This window comes from Lissotriton vulgaris, chromosome 2_1 (genome assembly GCF_964263255.1).
Source record: "Lissotriton vulgaris chromosome 2_1, aLisVul1.2, whole genome shotgun sequence".
In the NCBI taxonomy this organism is placed as follows: Eukaryota; Metazoa; Chordata; class Amphibia; order Caudata; family Salamandridae; genus Lissotriton; species Lissotriton vulgaris.
Window position 1 is genome coordinate 752,880,601 of NC_141687.1, and position 26,705 is coordinate 752,907,305.

Sequence of the window (26,705 nt, forward strand, 5' to 3'; positions counted from 1 at the left end):
TCTCGGCTGCTGATGGAGAATCGGGAGGTGGCGGTGGTGGGCCTTTCTGGCCCCGCAGGTCTTGGTTTCCCACTCTGATGCTGTTGGCTGTTCAGGCTCCATGGTTCTTCCCCTTCCCTCCTTCTCCGTTGTGGTCCTCTCCGATGTTGCCCCTGCGGTGGCTTCGGCTATCGGTTTGGCGGTTGAGAGGCAAAGGTGGCGGAATAGGGGTCTCCCGGAGCATTAAGCCTTGGCTATTCAGCGGTCTCGGAAACCTTCCACCCTTCAGTCCTATGGTAGGCATTGGGGTAACTTTGAGCGTTGGTGTCTTGGCCTGGCGTTGTCACCCTTGGTTTGTCCTTTGCTGGATGTTCTGCAGTTCCTTTGGGATGGGTTCGAGAAGCGTTTGTCTGTCTCTACTCACCGGACTCAGTAGGCTGCTATCAGGGCTTTTCAGGCCCCTTGGGGGAATCTGCCTGATGTGGATGGTTTGGTTTCTCGTTTGTTGCGCAGTTTTGCGCATTCCCTCCCTGTGGTGCGTCCTTCTTTTCCTCTCTGGGATCTTCCCTTGGTTTTGAGGGTTTTGGTTGCTGCTCCCTTTGAGCCTTTGGAGGAGGTTGACATGAAGTTTGTCACCTTCAAGGTTGTTTTTTTGGTGGCTATCACTTCTGCTCGTCGCCTGGGGGAGCTGGGTGCTTTGATGGCTCGGGAGTCTTTTCTGTCCTTTTCTGCTGATGGTGTGGTCCTTTGTTTGGATTCCTCCTTTGTTCCTAAGGTTTCCTCCCAATTCCATCGCTCTCAGGAGCTGGTCCTGCCGGCTTTGGATCAGCTCAGGTGGACGAGGACAACCTTCCTTGGTCCTTGCTGGATGTTTGCCGGGCTTTGCATGTCTATGTTGATCGGACCCGTGCCTTTCGGCTTTCTGACTCCCTGTTTGACATTACCCCCAGGAGGGACCTGGGGGTAATGTCCTATTACTTACCGGTAATCTTCATTACTCCGGATCCCGTTGTCCTCGTCCCCTTCATACCATCCCTCCCTCCCGGGCCTTCCGGCCCTCATCTTGGGCTTGGTGGTTCAGGAGGCATGCTGGGTACTGTACCCTTATATACTCCCAGTAGGGAGGAGGGGGAGGGATGTACCAGCATTCCTGCTTTTCTTTTTTCTGTCTGGGAGATAGGTTATCTCATTTGTAAGTATGAAGGGGACGAGGACAACGGGACCCGGAGTAATGAAGATTACCGGTAAGTAATAGGACATTATTGCAGTTGTGCCGACGTATGTGATCCAGCAATGAAGCTGCTTTGGCACAGCAGTTACCAACTGGACTTTAAATATTACAGACTAAAATTCAACTGTGGTTCGTTTTCACTCATATTAAAACAAAGTAGTCCATTAGTAGCAAAAAAATCAGGAGATATATCAAAACGTAAATATTTAGATATTCAAATAATTTTACTCGCAATAATAGCTTTCGTTGATTTTTCATAGAAATATACGTTAAAAATACCACAAAAAAACAATAATATGCAACCATGCAATATTTAATCGTTAACCACTTATGCACCAGAGAAATTTAACGCCTTAAAAAACTAAAACAGCTAGCTGATGAAAACGTGACAATGGTAACCTACAATGATCTTCCATTTATGGCAATGAAAGAATTCACATTTGTTATACTGATCGTGCAGGTTACGAAGATGATCTACGCATTTATTACAATATTTTGGCCACGAGCTCGCTTGATGGACTCGAAGTTCTTATTAAAAAAATGTAATGGGAGATATCAGCAGCAGAAAACTTTAAGGAGAAAATGTCTTGTGCGAGGAGAAAATGTCCCTTAGCTAGACAATTTTTCCTGGAACCAGTTTCCAATGGGCAAAATGAATGTGAAATTGCACATTAAGCGAAATGGCTATAACTTTGCACGTTATAAAAAATGTGTGAATTAAGTGAAATCATGCCGGCCTAACAAACATTCCACGTAGGACTTTTCAGCTGCTGATGGTGTCCTCTCCTTAGTAAACCAGAGTGGTGTGAAATGGTACCTCGTTTAGCTAGATGCCACCTAAGGTAGATTATGTCTATGGTGTTTTTATTTTGCATCCTTCTTGGACCAGAGAAAAAGGATAGATGTGGGTTTTTTTAGGTTTTTTTTACATTTATTTTTATTATTTTATTATTTGACAAACCAGGAGTGCGTAGACACCACAATTGTATATCAGCAGAGCATTGTTCATTACAATGCAAGTAGATCCCACCCCTTCCCATCTTCTTCCTTCCCTCTTGTGATGGGTCTTTAATGCTGAAGCCTATCTTTACTGATCATATATTAGTGCATTCCTATGGTGTGTTGTTGCCCCAATCTGCCCCACTTCCCCTACCTGTATGATTTGCATCCAGTGATTATACAGGTATTAGACCAGTTTATTCTCTATTACCCCGACATCCCACGTATTTTTAAAAAATGTATAATTACAGCAATTAAGGCTCCAGGAAAGATTCCGAGTTAGGCGAACCATAATTTACTGAAGGCTTGAAAACCCTTGCAAAAAGAACTGATGGACAGAATGCAGAACAATGTCATACATTCAACCCAGAACAGAGATCTGTGCCTAAATCCATCCTTATTTTGCTCCCCATGCCATTCCAGTTTAAACCCCGCCAAATGCAAATCAGTCTTGACCGTGCTCCCCATGGGAACAGTCAAGACCGAACTGACAGGCCAGGTCCTCCTTGAACTGGAAACAAGCATCCTGGGACCGGTTTCAGGGCATCACAGGCTGACCTGACTCTAGTGGCATGGAGAGCCTGGAACCCACATCTGGACATACCTGTACCACTCGGGGTGAAAAAGGCAAAAAGAACAATTGATGGAGAGAATGCTGAGTAATTTAAAACATTCTCCCCAGTACACAAATCTGTGCCTAAACCCATAGTTTTTTTGCTCCCCATGCCCTTATCGTTTAAATTCAGCCATATGCAAATCAGTCTTCACCCTGCTCCCCATAGGAACAGTTCAGGCTGAACTGCCAAGCCCGGTCCTCCCTGGACTGGAAATAAGCATCCTCGGACCGGTTTCGGGGTATCGCCCCATATCAGCTAGGCTTGCTTGACTTTGCCGAGAAGGAACAGTCGCCATGATGCTGTCTTTCTCGCAGCCTGCTACTGATGTACTTTATATGCTGTGTAGAGGTGGCAGTGCAGTTGTACCAGGCACAAGAGGGAACAGCTAGCCCCAGACATAGTTGTACTTTTCCTAGATCGTCTAACAAATTATTTTTGACACAGGAAATTCACACATTTTGGCCATATCATCAGGCATCTGAGTACCCAAAAACATACTTATGACTTAACTTTTGAAGCCAGCATCCTCTATGGCAGAACCTTTCCCATAGGATTCCTTTGTGTTTACTCTCAACCACTGCCATGGATCACTTTTGCATGTTCCCTACAGACTGTTCATGTTTCTGCACTTCAGAAGGTCATAGCGCCATCACTTGCCAATATGACTAATGTGACCAACTTCACTTTTGCGGGAAGGTTACTTTGCGCTAAAAGTTTATAGATTATTATTACCAACAAACTGTACACTATCATATATAAATAGTCAGGCATGTTCAGTGGATTACTTCAGCTCTGCGGAAGTGTTGAACAATCTTTGCACACTGATTTTAAGAGGCAGTCTTGGGTGTCAGACCTTGTTCTGTATGTTACAAACTACGTATTCTGAGATGGCCTCTTACGTCCTAGTGGCTTAATTTAGGGCAACTCTGAGGTTGATAGCTGCGAGGACGGAGGCACAATAGCGTATAGTAGCCCAGAAGATCTTCATAACAGAAGGGATACCTGGAGCTATAGTAAGGCATTATGTAATTGTCTCCTAGTAGATGGGTATAAAAGCCTGCACATGAAGGAATGAACCAGATGCAGAACGAACGACATAGGCACAATGTGTCGGAATATGGTGCAGAATAAAACCAACAGTCATTTTACATTACATACAGTGCACTCAACCAGATACAAATGCACTGTGACAGTGTGCTTCCTGATACCAGCTGCCGTCTCAGAGAGACGTGCTCTTTCCTGTCTCTCTGTGTGCTCCATGCAGTAACTACGTCAACCTTTTCTGCAATCTGCATTTGGAACATTCCAAAGAAATCTCCTCTGTGAGAGGACCCCTAACATGGCAGCTGGTGCTACAGATAAGTCTGGGCGGTGAACTCTGCTCCGCTTGCGGAGTTTGCAGAATTTTCCACACTCCATGTTACGCCGAGCTTGCTGTGTTTTTTTCTTCGCTCGCCGTTCGTCAACATCAAATTGGCGAGCGCGAGTGAGGAAAGTCCACCTCCCAGAGAGATTTTCCCTCATTCGCAATTGTCAACATCAAGTTAGCGAGCGCGAGCGTGGAAAATCAACCTTCTGGCGAGTTTTCTCATGCGGGCGGTCGGATTTCTCATTGCGAGTGGTCGCGATTGCTCAGGGCCTCTCACATTGAGAAACCATATGATTGCGTTAAGAAAGCTGCTGCTTGAGTAAAAAATCTCCTTGAGCATCAGAAGGAAAGCAGCACCCACTTGCGTTGTGCATGGTGCCGTTCGCGATGATTGCACAGTGCGGACAAGCACCTGGCACTGAAAATAACCATGAATGGTATTTATCTAACGCACTCTGCTACTTGCGGAGCTCCGCATAGCGCGGCAGAGTTTTTTTGCACTTAGCTGAGTTCAGCGGAACTCCGCAAACTCAGCCTAGGCTTAGTTACAGAACGGACTATGAGTACCACTTTGCAATACCAGCAGCATTTGTAAAGCTGTCACAGCAGGGTCTGCAATATGGGACTTTATTAGTCCAATATTGTTCAGGAAGATGAAACATTTACCTACCTTGCGGGGTAGAGGTCTTAATACACTATAATCCCATTGGAACATATTAGTGACTGATTAGATAAAGAATAATACATTTATTACACAGGAAAGGCACATTTTGTACAGAAAACCCCCGCTTAAAAACTATACAGTTTTTGTAGATCGTCTTGTAAAATAAACCTTTATCAGTAGATTGTCAAGAACAATATTCACACCTTCACGGCACCCTTCAAAGCACACAGAGACTGTAAAAATGCACATATCTTACCAGATTGTCTGGTTTCATTGCTGGTTTAAGCGTGAAATTAGGGTCAGGGGGCAGCATGACTGGCTTAGACATTACAAGTGGTCGACGTTGGGTAGGAGGACTTGGAGCAAATTGCTATGAAGGTTTAATTATACAAAACGACAGAGGATGTTAGTACAAAGACAAATCATGACATGCATAACTGCATAAACAACTGAAGGTGATTCACACAACATCGCCAAAAGTCTACCAGTAAGCCTAAATTAACAATCCAATACATATAATATAAATCAGGATTACGCAAAATCATAATTTCATTGGCGACCTTTGGTAAAGTGGACAAACTTCACCTAAGGTGAAATTTATCGCAAAAAAAGAAAGTTTCTTAATACATAACGCCAGCCTATTTTCTGAGGTGAATTTTATCACAAAAGAAGTGAGCTTTGATGTTGTCTTTTCACTCCTATGCTACATTTTGCGAAAGTAATTTTTACTTTTTTCCAAAGCCATGTAGGTGCAGAATATTTTTTTAAATGCCTCAAAGAGGATAACAAAAGTAGCTTTTGGAAATTTCTAACACCACTATTATGAATGACAAGAACAATTTAACAGCTAACATTATTTTTAGATCTTGTTTGCAGACAGCATTTCGCTGTCTTTTGTCAAAAGCCAGATTTTATTCAGTTTCTACTAATTCAAGCCCTATGATACCCAAAGAATTGAAATATATATTTAAGGTTGAGATGCAGAAATACAACTAATGATCTCGAGAAAAAGTTCACTTTCCCAGGGGATCCCAGAAAGTGTGGGAGCGGAGGAGCCAGGAGAGTGTCCATTTTACCCAGGCCTTAAAACGCCTCAGCCTGCCCTGGCACAAAACCGCTTCTTTAAAGATGAAATAGGAGAACCTATCGGCCGCGTTCTAGAGGACTGAGAAAATTATAAATGTGACATGAGGGTGTAGTAGCAGTAATTAATTTTTAACGACCACTAAACCACTTTTAAAAGTAAAGGGATGCTAAGTGTAGCTTTAACAATGTTTTATTTCAGTCAGATGCTTCCGTTGACAGATACTTGGCCTGTTTGTGACAATTGCAGCTTTCATCAGCAGCAGCGAGAATATATCCTCCAGGAAAAGCTATCTACTGGACTTCTGAAAAATGATTTCATTCATTGATACCCGTTCAAATGCGAAAAATAAATATTTGAAAGGACCACATAACAAAACCATGATGGGGCGGGAACCGCAACAGCACTGTGCAGGAAAAGCCAGCTGGGGCATAGCAATCAATAGTGCAGCAGGTCCAGCGGCACTGTGACTCAGAGGTACAAGGGGCCACCTTCAGCTAAATAGGGGGCGAGAGGCCCAATTTTATTGCTTGCATTAGGGTTCACTCTGCACTTGCAAAGCCACTGTAGGTCCTGGGCCTGATGCAGATGGGTGGGGAGGGTGTTCCACGTCTTGGCGGAGAGGTACGAGAAGGATCTGCTGCCGGTGGTGGTTCTGTGTATGCGTGGGATGGTGGCGAGGGCGAGGTTGGCACATCGGAGCTGCCGATTCGGGTGTAGAAGGCAAAACGGTTGTTGAGGTATGCTGGTCCTGTGTTGTGGAGTGCTTTGTGAGCATGAATGAGGAGCTTGAAGGTGATCCTCTTGTTGACGGGGTGCCAGTGCAGGTCCTTCAGGTGGCCAGTGATGTGGGAGTGGCAGGGGATGTCGAGGACGCGGCGTGCAGAGGCGTTCTGTATACATTGACATTTTTTCTGGAGTTTGGCCATGGTTTCCAGCATAGAGGGCGTTGCCATAGTCCAGTCTGCTGCTGAAGATTAGCCGCGCTATACAAGTACTACTTGATTGACCTGATTGAGTGATTGATAGCCATATTCAACATGAAATAGGGATATACATCACACAGGAAATTGTCAATATCCCAGAGAACAATCCGAGAAGTGCGGTTTATAGATAGGTATGACTAATATGTGATGGAAAAACATTTCACCAACTATATATTTTCCAGCTAAACTCATCAAGATGCCATTTCTCCCGAATGTAAAATATCTATTTAATGGTATCTTACGGAAACTCAAGAAGAAAGAAATACAGAAACACCAAAGTAAGATGAATAGCTTTAGATGGCTATGGCTACTGTGAAGGCTAGTGTGAAGATTACAATAAACAATTTGTTAAAAACAAGATTGAAGAAAATACGATTGAAGACTACATTACTTCTATAGAATTGTGATATATAGTTATCTCTACGTCTGCTAGATGAATATATATGACTTTATTTGGAACTATGGCTTTCTTGGAAGAAATTAATGAAAAGCCTATCTACAGGAGGATTAGGATTACAAAACTTCTAACAATATTGCTGGGCCTTCCAATTAAAGAGCGGTAGCAAAGTAATATCTTGCCCAGCTAGTTTTAAGGTGGGGCTTAGGCTCCAGGAAATATTGGATTGCATTTGTGGAACACATTTGCCATATAAATTGCTACCCCAAAATACTTTAAAAAGATTGTGTGAAAAGTACTGAATGCAGCTGCTAGATTATGATATGCAATCAGTAGCCATTTGAGGGACTCATAATATGACAACTTGGCAATGATTTAGGAATCGCCCTGCACACCAGAGTTCTGAAAAGAATACTTGAGTATACTGCTTAAAAAAGAAGGCATAGTAAGGGCGGGGCAACTCATAAAAGATGGAAAGCTGCTCACCTGGGCACTCTAGAAAAAGTACAAGTTAGGCTGTTCGGACTGGGCTGTTCACCACTTGCATCATGGAGCTCGAAACAAAAATGCACGTTGGCAGCCTCATCTAAGACTAAACTACAACTACAAAATGTTGCAACCAAAAGAATATTTCAATATGTTACACGGGGCTACGTGATGCAGCCAACATCGCACGGAGTGCACCCTACAATATCTGTGAAGAAGACTTAACAATTGAGTTTGACTACTAATGGCAAGTATCTCTAAGCACATTATACACCACAGTAAACTTTGCTTCACTCAGAAGAAACCATTTTTCAACTCTCCTCAGGATATACTGTTCTCTCATGAAGACTGCCGAGATGTCAAAGCAAACTGAAGGGAGATGTTTAAAATGCGACCAATTACAAGCGATGACATGCATGTGAGTTACCCAAACTATTAGAACTGCGTAGGCAAGAGAATCTCTGAAATTCAAGAGATTAAGGTGATCCCAGCGAATATAATATTTGGATTAATTGATAAAGGGTATTTCAAATATCAAAGTAGAAATCATAAAAAGTTGTTATCTTTATAATATTCCTGGCCGATATGAGATATCAAAAAACTGGACTATAGTGCCATCCCCGCATAAAGACTGGTTAATAACGTTACATTGGGTATCAGGGCTTGAAAATAAATGCTTACATAGTAAAATTCACTTCAGACACACCTGAATAACTGACATGATCGGAACTCTGTCCAATAATTACTCCAGACTGAATTCTCTTGGGCGATAGAGGTGGTTCAGCTGAGTCAGGCCTTCTGGGGCTAAGTGAAGACATAGAATGGACACTGTACCAGAGGTAAGTATATCTTTCGAGAGTCAGTAGTGTGGAGATAAATAGTAATGGTGAATGAGTACCAAATTTAAAAAAGTAACTTACCGAGGCATCGTATTTCGCTTTGAAATCGTACTTATCCCATAAATCACTACTTTCTGTAATTGTGTTTACTGATTGCACACGCGAATGATAAGCTGATTATAATGAATTATAGGTCTCCTGAGGCAGTCAAGATCGAAGAAGCCTATAATTGACTCTCTGATGCTCGCAGGCACTGCATTATACAGACAATGACACATTTCAGATATTCAGCTTTTAATTACAGGAAATTCAACTGGGGGATTACTTTGCAATGTACCTACTGATGGTTACATAAAGATTTTTTGTAAATGAAACATCAATTAAATAAAAACACAAGCGTTTTACTGTCGACTGTTAGCTACTTTTCCACAATCAGTTTTCAAAATAAATTGGAAAATGGTGAGTAACATCAAGAATATCTGATGCATTTGAGATTGATAGGAGAAGTGGTTGTCCTCGGCACACACTACTCTGAAGACTGCTACACAGATGCCACCTGGGCACATGATGTCCTTTATTCAAAGCAGGACCAAAAAACGTGTAACTCCTGGGATCTGGCGCCTGTGAATAGCTGACATCTCGGAGGCCTCGTTCTGGACTATAGAGGTAAGAGCTAATGTGTTGATCAACTTAAAACATTTATCGTTTATCAGTTCTAGCTCATTTGTTGTTTTATGGTCGGAAAGGATTGTACAACAAATAAGTGGTTAGAGAAATCTGAAAGTATAAGTAAATATACGCATTACGAGAAGCAGATATTGGTGGCTCATTGGTCACAGAGAGTGTATGTAGACGTTTAATAAAATAAGAACAGTCTAGATATGATAAATAGGGCTCGAGAAAGGAACAGTATAATTGTATATGGAATACATGAAAAGATCTTTAGTGGAGATGGGTCACCCGGAACTTTTTTATTCACCTTCTTGCATTAGGAGGAAGGATATTGGTATGATTAAAAAACAATACATGGAGGGGGCCAGACTGGCACGGGAGGAAAGGGAACTGAAGAAGCCAACTGTTAGTTCACATTACTTGCTTCTACATTCTCCCTTAATGGAACCATATCTTGCCATTGTCACCAAACCGTTCCATAGGTTCCTGTTGACCAAGTTCCGTTTTAACCTAATTCACTAGCAGTTGGGCAGTTACCCTAAATGGGCGAAACCGGAGGCAGCCCCATTTTGTAAATGTGATAATAGATCTGTACAAAACACAATGCACTTTACTATGTTTTGCAGGTTTTTCACTGTGGAAAGGGCTAAATTTGTGTTACCTATTTTAAGAAAGTAAGGCTTTACCCAGGTAAGGCCTGCTGTAATTTATCTTCAGCTCCTAGGCAGCACTTACGTTATATTTAGCGTTGCTAATTTCTTGGTAGCTGCAACAAGATCGAAATCTCGCATAACAAGAACATGACTATATTAACATTGAGCTGGTCTGTTTTCACTCTGTGAAATGACATTTTTATAATCAAATGTACCTAGCAATTTTTATAATCGTTGCTGCTAATCTGTTTTATTATGTGTCATCCTGATTTGAAATATATGTATATTTTAACTTTTATACCTTTTATGATTTTAACAATCGAATAAAGTGTATTTGACAGTATTTGACAGTGTATAATTGTATCTGCCAATATGGAAGCGCAGAATCGGTCAACAGGCTTAAAAACCGCAAACCTAAGTGTGCTAGTCAAGTATTTGCACCTGTGCCTCTAACTAATGCATATATATTAATCAATAGGGGGATGAGGGCTAATTCAAAGTAGCATGAAGACCTTTCTATTGAAAGCAAAAAGGCTGACATCATCTGCTGGCATAAGTATTTCAAAATAATTTTGAAGCTGCCATGCGCATCATGAATGTGATCTCCAATCAATGGTCATTATGGATTTTTTTCAAGTGATATGTTTCACTGTCAGATATTCGATCAATCTAAGATTGTGGGTTCAGCAAACAAGACCTTTCTATCTAAGTTAGTTTTGAAGATATTGTAATGATGAGTGATTCTCAGGAGCATATTTGCGCAATCCTGTTATGGATTGCTTCAGAAAATTTTCTGTTTCTTGATTATCTCTGGCTTACTGAATGTGGGGACTTTTAGAAAACTGAGATTTCAGATTTGTGCCATCATTTTCACTCACTCCTCAAATATCGGCACTAATATCTGTTTTTTCTCTGAACATAAAGATTTGCACGGAACCTTACCATCTGTTACCTTCACACGTCACGTGTCTCCCGTGACGTCTTGGATTCTCTACAAACAGCAAGCAGTCTGCATTATTACTGAGGGGGATTACAGATTTCCCCCAGAAATTCCTTACTGTGAACCCTTGATTGGCTCAAGTCATGTTTAAACAATGCCTACAGTTCACTCCACTATTTACATGGTGTGAGCAGGCCTATGCTTCGTTTTTTGATTCATGCTGCAGGCATAAGTAAACTGGTCCTACCATCCTGCCAGGTTTATTATGAATCTCCCCTACCACAAATAGAGTGACCCTTCATCTAAATTTGGTTAAACTATCAGCATCATGTGACAATTTAAAGAAGCATTTGTGACACTCCTAAGAAACAGGCAGAACTTTGATGTTCAAGCTGGTACTGTTTTAAGCTGGCTTTGACTATAACTTACTTATACCGAAGTGTTCTGTGAGTGATGTGGCAGTGGCTTAATGGCAGACTTGCAGCTGCCCACGTGGAGTGCTCACATGCAACCCCAACACGGCACACACACAGTCCCTTGGCGGCAAGTGCCAGGTACCTCCTGATGTAAGCGATGGAATTGGCACTGCTCCACTGAAATAAATCAATTGGTTGCCCCAAGCCGTCTTCAGAGATCCAAGCAACCCAAGAAATGTAAACTACGCTTCATAATAGACTCCACACGACCCCAGCAATGCTCCTGATGTACCACTTGAACATTAAGACAATAGCCAAAAAATGTCAAAGCATCAGCACTGTAGACCGCCTCTGTGCTCTCCAGATGTGATCCTGCCATCTTTCTTTACTTCTAAAGTATCTTTCTGGTATGAAAACTTTTTAGATCATTTGCTGGACGTTGGCGAGTTCTCTTTCCCTAAATGTTCGCTATGGAATTCACCACCTTGCAGAATTTACAAGTACTTGGTTGGGTAACATTGGGAACCCTGCAGTGTGCGGTGTGTGCTTTTGTTATGATGAGACTGAGGATCATTGCTCTCTTTTTCTGTCCAGCATATTCAGTAAGTCACTCTAAACGGATCGTTCTGGCTTGTCAAAAGCTGGGCCTTTTAGATCGTTCTCCGCATTGCTGGCTTTCAAGAAAGGGGAAGACCCATTTGCTGTATTTGCTGTGTGGAGTAGCTCCAAAGTAAATGGTATAAACGAGTAAGTCTTTTAATGCATTCTTCTTAAGTTATATTGATATTGCATTTTCTTGTATTTTGCTTATGCACTTGCACTTTAGGCTTCGTATGCTGCAGTATTTTTTTTTTTTTTTTGGTAAACCTTTATTGGTACTTTAGTCAGTTACAATCAAACGCATTTCAGACCACCATGGTCAGCCATCAAGACAGAAGCGGTTAAAACAAATGATTAGTCCATTGCAGTCCAAGGATCCGCTCCTCAAATACTCGGTTGTAACACAGGAGAGCATTATTACCATAAGGTAACCTGATTAAAGAAGGTTTCTTTTTAGTTGAAAATAGAAAAAACAGGATCTGTAGCATTACACTTAAGACATAACAAATCAAGGGATATTCAATAGGCAGGATATTCACAGTCAGGAATACTGTAGGTAAGGAGTTTGCGTTCCAATACATAAACAGGATATCAATAAGCAGTGCGGTTCTCCCACCAAAACAGTTCCGGACCGTAGTAAGCAGAGCATTTAAAAATCCACCCTCATTGTCTGAAATAAGAAGAGCATGCGGAGAATTATCTCCAGGCAGATCACAAGAAAAAGGAGAGAGAGGAGAAAAGGAAAGACAAGCCAAGAGCAACAAAAATAAAGAAGGCCATAGAAACGAAAAAGAAAGGAAGAAAAACAACAACACCCCTCCCCCATCCCCCCACTCTGCACCCCTGCATATGGCTACGGCCTACCCCCCTAGCAGCGTGCCTGTCGCCCGGTATATGAACCCGAAATATAGAAGAGAGAATAAGAGAAAGAGAGAAAGACTATAACACACTCAAAGGTAAAGAAAGAAAGAGGAGAAAGGAAAGAAGTTAACCAATACCCCACGATAGGAGAAGAAATTATGTGGGGGGTTCCCGTTGCTTGTTCCCCGACCCCCCCCCCCCACCGCCACACAGTGTTTCAACTATTACCGAAAAAGAGCCATAACATCGGGAGCACCCACATAAACAGGATAGTAGTAGTCGCTCAGTATTCTCAAACCACACGGTGAAGATGTAAATCTCCCCATACAACAACAATGGCGCACAGAGCGCCCTCGACTCCCACAGACCCACCAGACTCGATTCACAAATTACACCGTTCATGTAATACAAGGTCGGGCTAGAGAAGTTCTAGCTGGAGCACGCAAGCCAGACCGGGAGAAACCAGAGTCAATGCGATGTCCCACGGCGCGGTTCACTCAGCTGCCGTCCATCTTCACACACAGAGCCAATTATTCTTTCGCAGATCCCAACAAAACTACCAGGGAGTCACTTAAAAGACCACAGTCGCATCTCAGCCACCGTGGAGTCATCTCCACCCCCGGCCGCGGCTCCTCCATGGGGAATTGTTGCATGTGCCTCACAAAAAGGGACTTACAGAGCTGGTGCCGGTGTCAAGTTGGTCATCCGGTCCAAAAGCCACCGGGAACATCCTCACACCACGTACAGAATGTGACCCTTCGGCACACATGGGGTATGCAGTCACTACCCCCCGGTTGTTAATCCACACAGCCATCGCCATGACCAGTTAGTACCCATCGAGGCGCCACATCCATAGGAATTGCCACATAGTCGCAGCTCATACAAGCTTCGAAGTCGCCGGCCCCCGCCAGATAGAAAAGCGTAGTTCATCAGAGCCCCTACAGTAGTGCACCACACGAATGCCGTCCTCACTCCCCGCTGAAAGGCATATTTGTGCCCCCTTAGCCCAAGAAATATCTTAGCAGCGTTTTACCTCCATCGGCTTCGGTGCACTGGAGCGTGGATAACGGGCTCGTGCAATCAGACCAAACACTGCACCGCCAAAGAAACAAAGAGCAATTCCCACTGTCCTGTCTCCGATGAGGTGCATTCGGGGGGGGGGGGGCGGGGGGGAGGGGGATGGCGGCATAGAGGGATGGTCAATCCCATAGGTAGCAGACTCCGGTGTTCACACGCTGGGAATAAGCTGTCGGGGGACAGGCTGACCTCCATGACGGGCGGCCGGCATCTTCCGGGTCCGTGTGGCCTCTGTTATTCAACTGGCGGCCGGATTCACTGCAGCGTGAGGTCCCGGCTGCTGGCATCGGGCAGGCTGCACTGTGCAAAGGACCACATCTCCGTTGCCAGAGCTCAGAATTTCCCCAAAGTCAGACGCCCCGTCTCAGCGCCCCCTCCGACGCACAAGAACTCCGAGTATGTGCGGGACAAGCGGCCAGTTCGGGCGGTGAGGGAAGAAGGCCGGCGGAGCCGGGACCCCGAGCGGCCATCTTGGTCGCCGGTCCGGCTCCGCCCCCGTATGCGGCTGTATTGTTGTTTGTCCTACGTGATAAACTAATATTGTGCTCTTCTTTCTCCTTTCGGTCCTATCATGTGTTAGCTTTCTATTGCATCTTGCATTTGTTTTATTGCATTGTTTTAGTATGCTCTGTGTACTTTACTGGTTTGTAAAAACTGAATAAAGTTAAATAATGAAATGATCCTGCCATGCATATCGACAAAACATCTTGGACCCTGCTCCATCTGTGTTTTTGCCCTGATTTGTTATTAGGTTAAACCAAGAACTGGAGTGATGCAATTCTATTGCTTATGGTATAGTTTGTTCACTTGTTTCCTGTTGATTGAATTTGAAATTATTAGGTTCACAGGTGATTGGGCTAATAATAGGGAGCTTGGGCACACCTGCCCTCTCGTCAGTTACTAACTTCACTCGGCTCCCTTGTCCTTTTTGATCTAGTGCGGGGCTAAAGTCAATGACACTTAAGTGGGTAAGGCTGTCCTGAGAAGCAATGGCAAAGTAGGAGTTTTGGACAGACTTTACTGGGTTGTTAATTGCAGATATCATGATCTGTTTGTGTGGTTGTTTGCTGAGTCTCATAATGCTATAAAAATGAGAAGGCTGGGTGTAGGAAGTCCTACTTTATAATCTAATTACCCAAAAGCAGGCGATTATCTAAATGTCAGCCACTTTTCTGACCTGTTATACAATTTCTATGCACTGCATCTGCTATTCACATTTTAAGGTATAGATCCAACAGTTACATGATCTTAGAAATACACATATGCATTTTTTTATTCACGATTATAAATTATCTCAAAACAGAAAGGTAAGCAGGGGGCGTGGCTTGCGCGCCGCTGCAGTATGGCGGATCGCGCTTGAGCTCCGTGGCAAGTCTGGCCCGTTGAGCTGCTTTCTCCGTGTCCAGCTGCCCTTGCCGGCGGAAAAGACACCATTCTGCACCGGAACATGAGGAGCGCTGCCTGAAGGTGTTTTTGTGTGCGTTTGGCTCCCGGCTGCATGTATTCTGCTATTTGCCTCAGAGGCGCTCGTTTACCTCACGAGCGGACGCCATTTTCCCGCTCTTCGCGCTAATCTCTCTTCTCCTCAGAAGCGCCGCCTGAGCTACAAACTTGCAATTTTGTAGCGGATGTTTCCTTTTGTCTTCACAGTGATGCCTGCAATTGGTAACGTTTTTTCTCTTTTTTATGCTGTATCTTTGCTGTTTGGATGGGATTAAGCTCTCCATGCGTTATTTCTCTCAGGGCTGCTCTCTCAAGTGGGTATGAATCTTTTTCCCACAAGTTCATTATTGTGCTCCCCTGCGTTTTTGTAGCTGTGTTATTTTCTGCTACTTGTCTGCCTTGCATATAAGTCCGCCGCTGTTCATATTTTAGCGCCCATTGACTTTAGTGTGCTATATCTATATCTTTTATGGTATAGTCTGCGCACTCTTTCCTCTCTCTTTTTCCTCAAGTGGTTGTGCATTTTTTCTGGAGGCTGCTTCTTTATGGCTGCCAATATGGGGCGTTCTTCGACCAATAAAGACTCAAAGGACGTGGGCACGTCGTTAAAAAGGCTTAAGTCACTGTCTCCTACGCCTGACCCTCCTCAGTCAGAAGCTGCATCAACGCTGGACACAATTTTAGTGCGCCTCAATCAAGTTCATGATATTGCGCAGTCCACGAAAACAAACACAGATTTATTACAAGTGGAGGTGGCTGCTATCAGGAATGACTTTAAGGCCCTCTCTCTTCGTGTATCTGAGTCTGAATCACGAATCAGTTCTGCAGAAGATAGTGTACAAAAACACTCCAGATCCCTCAACCACTTGGAGCGCTCCATGGCGGCATTGCGCAGAGACTTAACCGAGCAGGAGGATCGTAATCGTAGATCTAACCTACGCATTTTTGGTCTGCCGGAAGATTCAGAGAAGTCATCTTCATCTATGATAGAGTTCTTATCTCATTGGATTCCGGATACCTTACAAATTTCTTTCCATAGAGACTTTGAGATTGAAAGAGCACACCGTGTCCCTACGTTTCGATCTAAGGCAGCTACCCAGCCGAGAGCAATCATTTTTAAACCATTGCGGCATCAGCATACTGAACTGATTCTATCTCACATGCGGAAAGCTAAACAAGTCTTTTGGGACGGTCATAGGATATCCATTTCTCAGGACTTTGCCAGAGATACGGTTATCAGGAGAAAAGGTTTCCTCAATCTTCGAAAACGTCTCTCTGAAATGGGTATTCCCTTCTCGTTTTCTGGTCCATCGAAATTCCGCATCACTTATAAGGGGCGTTCTAGAATTTTCGATGAGCCGGCTGATCTAACTACCTTCTTGGACAACCAGTTGGAGATCGAGATGGAGATTCAAAAAGCGACCTCACAGGATCCTGGTGCCTCGGGCACTTGAACTGTCCCTTTCTTTTTCTCTGGATGTATTTCTCTGTAGTATTGATCTCCTCTTCTCTCCTGGTCAGCTTCTTGGCCGACCTTAACTCCCATGGATGTTCATGATATTTTTCTGTTTTTTCTTGTGTTCCCACTCATGTTTGTTCTATTCTTCTTTCTGGATTCCACAATTGTTCGTTCCTTTTATAGCTCTCTTTCTCTTGATACCTTTTAGTATCTCTTTACTGCTTTTCTTTTATCTTTTTCCACTCTTTCCTACTTATTGTTCTTTTTTTCTTTCTCTTTTAATCAACGTATTCTATATCTCTCATTTCTCTTCATTCATTCTTGTTCCAACTATTTTTCATGTCGGTTTATCCTTCTGACAATGTTCGTCCTAACGTTGCACATCTTTCATCCATACTGATATTGTTTTTCTCATTATTCCTTATATTCACCCTACCTATATGTTCATCCTGTCTATCCTATGTTAACACTTACTTCCTATCCTTTCACTTTTTCTCTTCTTACTTCCTATCTGGCGTCCTTTTCTCAATTTCCTCCTGTTTATTTCTTCAACACTGTCATTCCTATTTTATTCCGAGTCTTTTCCATTCTCTTTTTTCATCCAAGTTCTCTTTCCTCTCTGTCTTTCTTTCTTTGGCGATTTAGCTTCATATTCTTCTCTATTAATGTCATAATTTGTTTTCACTTATGATGTTCTTGTTCTAATTATGCATTTTACCTGCCTTACATTTATCTAATGTTTAAATTTTTTGTATATATTTAGAGTAATTTTACTTATTCCACTTGCATTTTTACTCACATTTATCTCCTGCTAGGATGTTCTTATTTTATGATTGATGTACACTTCTCCTCTCTATTTGCTCTGCTTTTTACTATAATTGTTTTCTTCCTTTTATTCTCTCCCTTTTTTTTATCTACAATACTCTTTTCTATTCTCTTACGCTCCTCTTTTTCTTATTTCTGTTAGTTGACTTCATAGTGTACTCACATGCAGGTATTCGTTATTCTTAACTATGTTTAACTTTTTATAATATGTATTATATTCACTTAATGTTATATGCTGGCTAGCTTTTTCGTACACAATTACACTGTTATTATTTTTTCTACTATTGTTGCTTAGTATAGATATTACTCTCGTTAGTATATTATTACTCCATTCTGCATTGATGTAATCTTTTCTTTATCAGTTCAGGAATTGCATTGCACTAATGTTTTCCGGGTTATTTCCTCCTCGCTTTTCTTACTATTAGTCGCTGTATTTTAGTATTGGGCTATTCTTTTTTACCCACTTATGCTCCAATACGGGTCCCTTACTTGCTGCTTCCACGTTCTCCCTTGCATGATATGGGTCTTTTTTAGACCTCCCCCCCTGCCTCTTCTCTCTCTCCTTTCTCTTCTATTTTCATCTCTTCTTTTTCTTTCTTTCTCCTGGTTCTCCCACATGGGTGCTCCCGCAAAATCTCTTTTGACTAATAGTTGGTCCCTTATATTTTTCATGTTCGTTCTTTTTCTGTTATCAGTGTTGTCTTCTTGTGATCCCTACTTTTCTACATGCCAGGTTTAAATGTGTTATCCCTTAATGTTAAAGGGTTGAATCACCCGGTGAAAAGGTCTAAAATCTTGGATTACTGTAAGTCCCTCTCTGCAGATTTAGTTCTTTTTCAAGAATCCAAGATAACTAGCAGAGAAGCGCTGTTTTTAAAGAAGCAATGGGTGTCGGATGTTTCATGTTCCGATGCCTCTGGCAAACGGAATGGAGTAGTTACGCTAATTTCAAGGAATTCTGGTCTATCAATTCTCTCTTCCCAGCATGATTCTGAGGGTCGTTGGCTCTTATCTAAAGTGTCGGATGGACAGCATGATTTGTATGTCATGAATATTTACGCTCCGAATGTTGATGATCCAACGTTTTGGAAATCCATTACTAATATTTTACATAATACCCCACATGCTGGCAATCTCATCGTTGGTGGCGATTTTAATTTACCAATGGACCCTCTTTTAGACAGGAATTCTGCATTTCAGTTTCGTCCCCCTAGAGCACACAAACAGATGCTCAATATGTGTTCCATTTCTCATCTTCACGATATCTGGCGTCTTCATAATCCCACTGGGAGTGATTTCTCTTTCTTCTCCTCGCCACATTCCTCCTTTTCTCGTATTGATTATCTCCTGGTTCATTCTTCTCTTGTCGCATCTTCTTCTTCTCCGCTTATACACCCCATTGTCATATCTGATCATGCCGCGGTCACTTTTACACTATCTTCCTTTACTCCTAAACCACGTGGTCGTTCATGGAGATTAAATACTGAAGTGTTACATGACTCCTCTCAGGTGGCGGAATTCTCTACGGATATAGATACTTTTTTCCGTGAAAACGAGAACTCTGTTTCTTCCCCAATAACTCTTTGGGATTCTTTTAAATGTACTTTTCGAGGTCAAGTCATTAAATGTATGTCCAAACGTAATTCGGCTATTAAAAAAGAGCTTACTGACTTATCATCTGAAATCAAAACGCTAGAAGCTTCCTTTCGACACACCAAAGATCCGAATAGTCTACAACAAATAAAGCTCCTAAAATACAAATATAATACAATTGTTACTAAACGGGCTCATATTGGTGTCCAAGCTCAAAAGTCTAAGAAGTTACTTTTGAAGAATCGTGCTGGGAAACTTTTGGCTGCTACCCTAAAATTTCAAGATTTCTCTTTTAAGTCCTCACAAATTTCTTCTATTACAGATCACACTGGCTCTAAAAAGTTTCAAACGGAGGAGATTCTTGAAGTTTTTCGTGATTTTTATAACAAACTATATACCCCCTCTAACCAATCCTCTTTTGACAAATGTCAAGACTTTTTAAAATCGATTCCGATTCAGTCAGTTTCTGAGGATGATCGCTCCATCCTGAACGAACCTATTTCTTCCGAGGAAATTGTCGCGGCGATCAAGGCCACTCGTTCTGGGAAAGCTCCTGGCCCGGATGGATATCCAATATTATTTTATAAAACCTTTCTTCCGTTGCTTGTCCCTAGGTTACACTCTGTCTTTAATTCTTTTGTTCAGGATGGCTCTGTTTCTGGTACGGCTGCTGAAGCCACCATAGTTGTGATTCCGAAAGAAGGGAAGGACCATTCGGATCCTAAAAACTTCCGGCCTATTTCGCTCCTAAACATGGAAGCAAAGATTTTTGCTAAAATCCTGGCTAAGCGTTTAGAATCGTTTATTCCCCTCCTTGTACATCCCTCCCAAACTGGCTTTGTTAAGGGCCGTCTGGCAAGGGACAATATCCGCACTTTCTGTCATATTATCGGCGCTGCCAAACGGTCCCAACTTCCGGCCGCCGCCTTGGCCCTTGATGCAGAAAAGGCCTTCGATAAGGTTTCTTGGCCATTCCTTCGAGCTGTCCTCTGTGCTCATAACCTTGGAGATTCTTTCATTAATATGGTAATGTCTTTATATTCCCAACCTAAGGCTAACATTAGAGTCAATGGCGCTACGTCTTCATTTTTTAATCTTTGTCAGGGCACAAGACAGGGGTGTCCCCTATCCCCACTCTTATTTTTACTATCTATTGATCCTCTTCTTCGGTTGATTGATTTACATCCTAATATTAAGGGTTTCTCTTTTGGTTCTCACTGTCTCAAGACTGCCGCATACGCTGACGATGTTCTCATTTTTTCAGATGATATCGCCTTGGCCATCCCTGCTATTTCTGACACCATTTCCTTGTTCTCAACAGTATCGGGATATACTCTAAACAAAGATAAGACGGAGATGTTCCCTTTAAATGCCTATTGCTTTCCTGCTCATATGGGTTTGGCTGGTTTTAAATGGCAGTCTTCACATCTCAAATATCTGGGAATTTATTTCTGTTCTACTCTGCATGCCACCGTTGCTTATAATGAATCTCAGACTATTACCAAAGTACGTCGTCTTCTGGATACATGGTCTCCAAAACATATTTCTTGGTGGGGTCGTTTACAAACCCTTAAAATGATGATCACGCCGGTTATCAATTTCGTCTCATCCATGTTGCCGCTTAAATTGTCTGATTCCTTTTTTCGAGAAATTGATGCTCTTACTTCTAAGTTTTTATGGAATGGTAAACGGGCTCGTTTAGCATATAAATATTTACGTCGACCTTGTGATATGGGTGGATGTAACTTTCCGGACTGGGAGAGATACCAGATTGCTTTCTTGGCCTCTCAAGGTGCTTTTTGGTTCTCTCCTCCAACTCGTCATGTCCCCTCTTGGATACTCATAGAACAGGAATTAGCATCACCTTTACCACTTGCCTCTTTCTGTACTACGTCCACTTTGCATATTCTGTTTTCCCGCTCTATCATTATTGATACAATTACTGCAATTAAGAAAGTAGATAGAAAGATGGCAATTCCTTTACATAAAACTAGGTGGTCTTCTATCTGGAGAAATTCCAAAATCAAGATTACTATTTCGCCTGCCCTCATGTCCTACTGGGCTGCAAAGGGAATCTCTCTTGTCCAACATTTATATAGTGTTTCTGGTGATCCGTTACCTTTTTCTACCTTGGCACATGAACACTCTTTAACAAATCTTGACTTCTATACCTTTCTTAAAATCAAGGTTGCTGTTTCTAAAACTCGTCTTCATCCCTCCTCCTCCACCACTTCGCTTTTCCACATTTGGATCAAAGCTGGCCATGTTGCATCCAAAATTTATAAGTTTTTGTCTTCCACTTCGCTTCCTGATCAGACGGTTGCACAACAAAAATGGTCGCGCCATTTTGATCACAACATCACAGATCATATCTCATCCGAAGCTTGGCAATCCATTGGTAAATTGGCCCTCCGTAATAAAATAGCTCCTTCCCTAATGCAATCTAAATTTTTCTCGATCAATCTCCTTCATTGGACGCCTGCGCGTCTTCATTCGCTCAACCTTAAAGACGACGACCTTTGTTGGAGCTGCGGCTTGGTGTGTGGTGATTTTCCACATATGTTTTATCATTGCTCCTTACTTAAATCTTTCTGGGACCTTATTCAGCAACATTTATCCCTTATTTTTAATATTGATCTCCAACTTTCCTTTCCTATAGTCTTACTAGGCCCCTTGGCTGCTCCTACTCCTCTTCCTTTAGACCCGATAGACCTACAACTGTTAGATCTTCTCTTAACTGTAGCAGTTAAAATCATTCTTATGGAATGGAAATCCTTTTCGTCTGTCTCTTACCATACGTGGTGGGCTTGGGTTTCCTTCTTACGCAGTGCCCACACCTCAGTTGATCTAGCACACCTATCGCCTTCCATCTCTAAAGGGGTTTGGAAACCCTTGGATGACTTTATGGAACTCTCCTCGAAAGGGTTAGTACCTCAATTCCCTGTTGATTCGTCTGTCTAATTGTTGTTTGTTTCTTTCTGGTACAGTGGGTCGCTCATGTGGGAATCCTTCTTTTTTCTCTTCCTTCAGCTTTCCTGTCCTCTCTTCCCTTTCTTTCTTTATGCTTGGTCTTTCTCCTGTCTTTCCTTTTTTCTTTCTTTTCTTCTACTTCCTCCCTTGTCCCCATCCTCAATTTAGAGAGTGATGCGTTTTGCTTTTGATCACTGACAGCCTATATTGGTTCATATTCTCAAATTTGCATTGATTGTCTCTTTCAATTTAGTTACATCTATTTTACCTACTTCTTGAGTGATGTATATTATCCCTTTCTTTTTTACTTATGTCAGATTGTATCACCTCTTTTGTATTTGGTTTTTATTACTTGGATCATTATCTCTCTCAATAAAATCTTCTTGAAATCAAAAAAAACAGAAAGGTAAGCTAAACTACCAAAGAAACAATGCACTCTATATTCGAAATACGCATTAGGACATACCAAGGGATTGCTTGATGTGGATGAAATCTTGCTGACATTAGATGTGTTTCTTGCAACCTAAATAATGAAATATGTAGGAATTGATTTTGATATGAACTAGTTGCTCTCGAAGATAATATGCTTTTTAAAATACAAAATGTCAAGTATTTAGCCAGTTAATAAAAACAACAACCACTATTTTTATATAGTGCTTAATGCCACCATGTAGCTTTTGCTCTCCTCTAAAAATAGAAAGTATCACTTCAGGTTTAGTTGCTCTTGTTGGAACCTGATCTCCTGACCTACAGGGCACTTAAAGATGTCAACTCATTGAGCCATCCTGCTGGTTCCATGGTCTGATCTGGTCTGGTCTGGTCTGATCTGTAGCCCTGAACTTTTTATCTTCAAATCATTGATTTCAGGTGTGGTAGTCTAATTAGTTAACCACATCCGCGCTAGTGGAATTCTCCTCCTGTGCTCAGATTTACAAAAGCCCATGCTTCATGACGAGCTGGGCTCGGCATCAGCGTGCGAGGAGGCTACGCCATGACGAGCCCAGCTCGTCATGAGCCTGGAAGGGGTTAAAGGGAAGCAAAACAAGACCACAACAACAAGAATACTTCAGCATTTACACAAAGTCCAGGCCTGGAAGCAGTGTTCATAACGGCCTCTAAGGAGGTGGTCATCCTGCTTACCATTTTCAGCAGGAGCATAACAGTGAATTCTCGCCTGAAAACATTATCATATTTCTAAGTATAAAGAAGTAGTTTGCTGAAAAACCAAAAAAATCCCTAGGACTACACTTGTACAACACAATTCCAATTTTCTTTATGTGTATTGTACAGTGGCTCTACAAAGGCCTTGTATTCCACTATATTTCCCAACACAGTAGCCACTATCACAAGCAGAGCCCTAAACAATCACACTCATCTTCATCCTAGTTCCAATCCTCGCACTAGACATGTTGGGTTTTGGCATTGAGGAAGCTGTCCCAAATGCACATATACAATGAGTCGCCTTGAGGTCGTGTGTGAATGGAGTTCAGTCTCCAGGGCTTTTCCCATGGGATGTATACCACTTTCTCCTGCCCAAGCACTGACTGCCCATATAGGGGAGATATCATGGACCTGTGGGCAGTCCTTGGCTCCTGGGGGAGAGTCTGGCCTTTTATGCTGAGCTACAGGGTAGGAAATGTTGGCTCTAACCCAGGAGGCCAAACAATCCCCTGGACGTTTTGATGGCCTTATAGACAAAAAGTTGTGGTTGAAACCCTCTATGCTAAAAGGGTAGAACCGGCATGCAGGAACACTGCTTTATGAGATTTCAGAGTCTTGGATTGTAATACAAATAGGCTTAGATGTAACAGAAATGTCCAAATAAGGAATGCCCTTACACTCATCTTCAGGAGTATGCAGGGATATGGCCTTAGTGTCATAATCTGGTCCGCATCATATTCTGGATTCAATGAATATGTAGAAGACATATGTGAGAGATCCTGGCAAATGACTATTTAATATGTGGCTGCCAGGGTAAAGATGCCATTACAGCTAGCTCTTTCTAAATGGCAAAATACTATTACGAAATAGTGACTTGCACATTCTTCAAAATCCATTCGAATGTGTAGAGCTGATATTTTCCCAAATCTTTATCAATTGGTCCACATGGGCATAGATGCAAAAAACAGTACAATACATTGCCATCTTATAAAATGCATGAGTGACCTTTGGAAAAAGCTAAAGTTATCCACGAGGGACACCAACAAAAAACATGGCTGGAAAATCCTCTGAATGTTAGGATATTTGGAGCTGATTGCGTATCAAGAGAGAGAGAGAGGACCAGAAAGCTAGTCCTTATCCCCGGGGTTATATGTAGTTAAATCAAAAAGAGACTAGCTCATATATAGAGAAGTTAACATAAACTTTAAGAAGTTAACAAAAATTATTATTATTATTGTTGACTCAAGTATGTTTCATCAAGAGGTAGGAACACCTGGTAAGTGTGCTCATGAAGCCCTCACCCACCAACCTAGTTGGTGGCATGCTTCATCATCGGGCCCACCCAGTGACACCTAGCGTGTCCCGGGTGTGCTTCGACGCCTGATTACAGTGAAGCAGGTATGTCGCTGAGTGTGCGGTGAAGAGTGTTGTGAAGGTGATTTAAAACGGCTTGGCGGGGGTCCCAGTACAGGAGGGTGAATTAAACTTTAATACCTGGGCCCCCGTCAGCGGTTAAAAATAAGGCTGTTGGATGTTGGGAGCGAGTTACGACCTCCTACATCCAGTGGTTCGTCAACATGTTTCAGCCAGTGCCTTATGAATATGCTGGCTTTCTTCAGGACCTATATAAAAATGTGTATGTGATTTACCTAGTGGGTGTGTTATACAGACTATGTGTTTACACGCCCTAAAGTGTTTTTCTATGTGTGAGAGGGGGTTTCCCTTCTCAGAACACGCTAGTTTTAGCAGTTTTTGCTCCAAGGTTGAGAAGTATGCAAAGGAGGCACTACAGGTCCAGAGCAGGCTCTGCCCAGAAAAGCTGGTCAACCCCTCGCCACTTCTCAACCTTGGAGCAAAAACTGCTGAAACTAGCGTGTTCTGAGAAGGGAATCCCCCTCTCACACATAGAAAAACACTTTAGGGCGTGTAAACACATAGTCTGTATAACACACCCACTAGTTAAATCACATACACATTTTTATATAGGTCCTGACGAAAGCCAACATATTCATAAGGCACTGGCTGAAACATGTTGGCGAACCACTGGATGTAGGAGGTCGTAACTCGCTCCCAACATCCAGCAGCCTTATTTTTAACCGCTGACGGAGGCCCAGGTATTAAAGTTTAATTCACCCTCGGGTACTGGGACCCCCGCCATGCCGTTTTAAATCACCTTCACAACACTCTTCGCCGCACACTCAGCGACATACCTGCTCCGCTGTAATCAGGCGTCGAAGCACACCCGGGACACGCTAGGTGTCACTGGGTGGGCCCGTTGATGAAGCATGCCACCAACTAGGTTGGTGGGTGAGGGCTTCATGAGCACACTTACCAGGTGTTCCTACCTCTTGATGAAACATACTTGAGTCAACAATAATAATAATAATTTTTGTTAACTTCTTAAAGTTTATGTTAACTTCTCTATACATGAGATCGTCTCTTTTTGATTTAACTACAGGATACTTTAGCCTCACCACGAGTAGGAAATTATTTCGTGCTGTAATACCAAGCCCAATAAATACTGAAAAATTGTGTGGGATGTTTATCCAGATCGGTTTTAGCACACTAGTATGTGGTATTGAGCACACTATGAGGTGTGAAACACAGAACAGGTAAGATTTGCGCCATTTTTTACTTGGCATAAATTGTATAGGGGAAAAACCTCCAGAGAAACAAACAGAGCAAAACCCAGAATCTCTACTCATTCTCAAAATGAGTCCCTAAGATAAGTAACATAATGACCAGTTGACACCAAAAGGCTTCCATGATGACCAAATGTGTACGAAAACTTATGAACTTGTAAGTAACATTTGGAAATGTTGTTTTGGTTCATTAGGAACATTCACAAGAGTCTAGATAGAAGCTCCTTTGTGTTGTTAAGCCATTCAGATATTTTAGGTGATCGGATTAGTTAGAGACCAAATTCTGTGTGCTAATTGCCTTGTTCCAATGCTTCAACCAACTTTAACCATAATGCCATGCTGCAGATGGCTAATATTATACTGCACAGCGCCAGTTCACCTTTCCTGACTATCTGTTTTCTATGGCATTCTCTTTGCTTTAACATTCCGTTACCTCGCGGATCCCCCCTCAAAAAGCACTTCAACTTTTCAAACGTCTTGACATGCATTATTGTAAAATCCATGCGTGTAAACCACTCCACATACACAGTGAATGCACACACCGCCACAGCAGATGACATTATACCTTCGGACTTGGTGGGTAACCATGATCCCCATTCGATGCATTTGCAGAGCTCATGGCAGGTCTCCCTCTATAGTTTTTCTTTTCCCAGTCATGAAATGTGTCTGCTGCATGGCTAGCATGAAAATTCTGGATGACTTTCCTTTCTTCTGAAAAAGTGGAAGGAAATCGAACATTTCC

At 42.3% G+C, this 26,705-nt stretch overlaps 1 protein-coding gene across 1 annotated transcript in view; it reads right to left on the minus strand.

Annotated features, from left to right (window-relative positions):
• USH1C (USH1 protein network component harmonin) overlaps window positions 1–26,705 on the minus strand; it is a 697,039-nt gene that overhangs the window by 179,343 nt on the left and 490,991 nt on the right. The window contains exons 20-21 of the mRNA XM_086954146.1: window positions 22,627–22,683; window positions 5,116–5,229 (exon numbers count right to left, since the gene is read on the minus strand). Of these exons, the coding sequence (XP_086810272.1) occupies window positions 5,116–5,229; window positions 22,627–22,683 (171 nt within the window). The remainder of the gene's footprint in view (window positions 1–5,115; window positions 5,230–22,626; window positions 22,684–26,705) is intronic.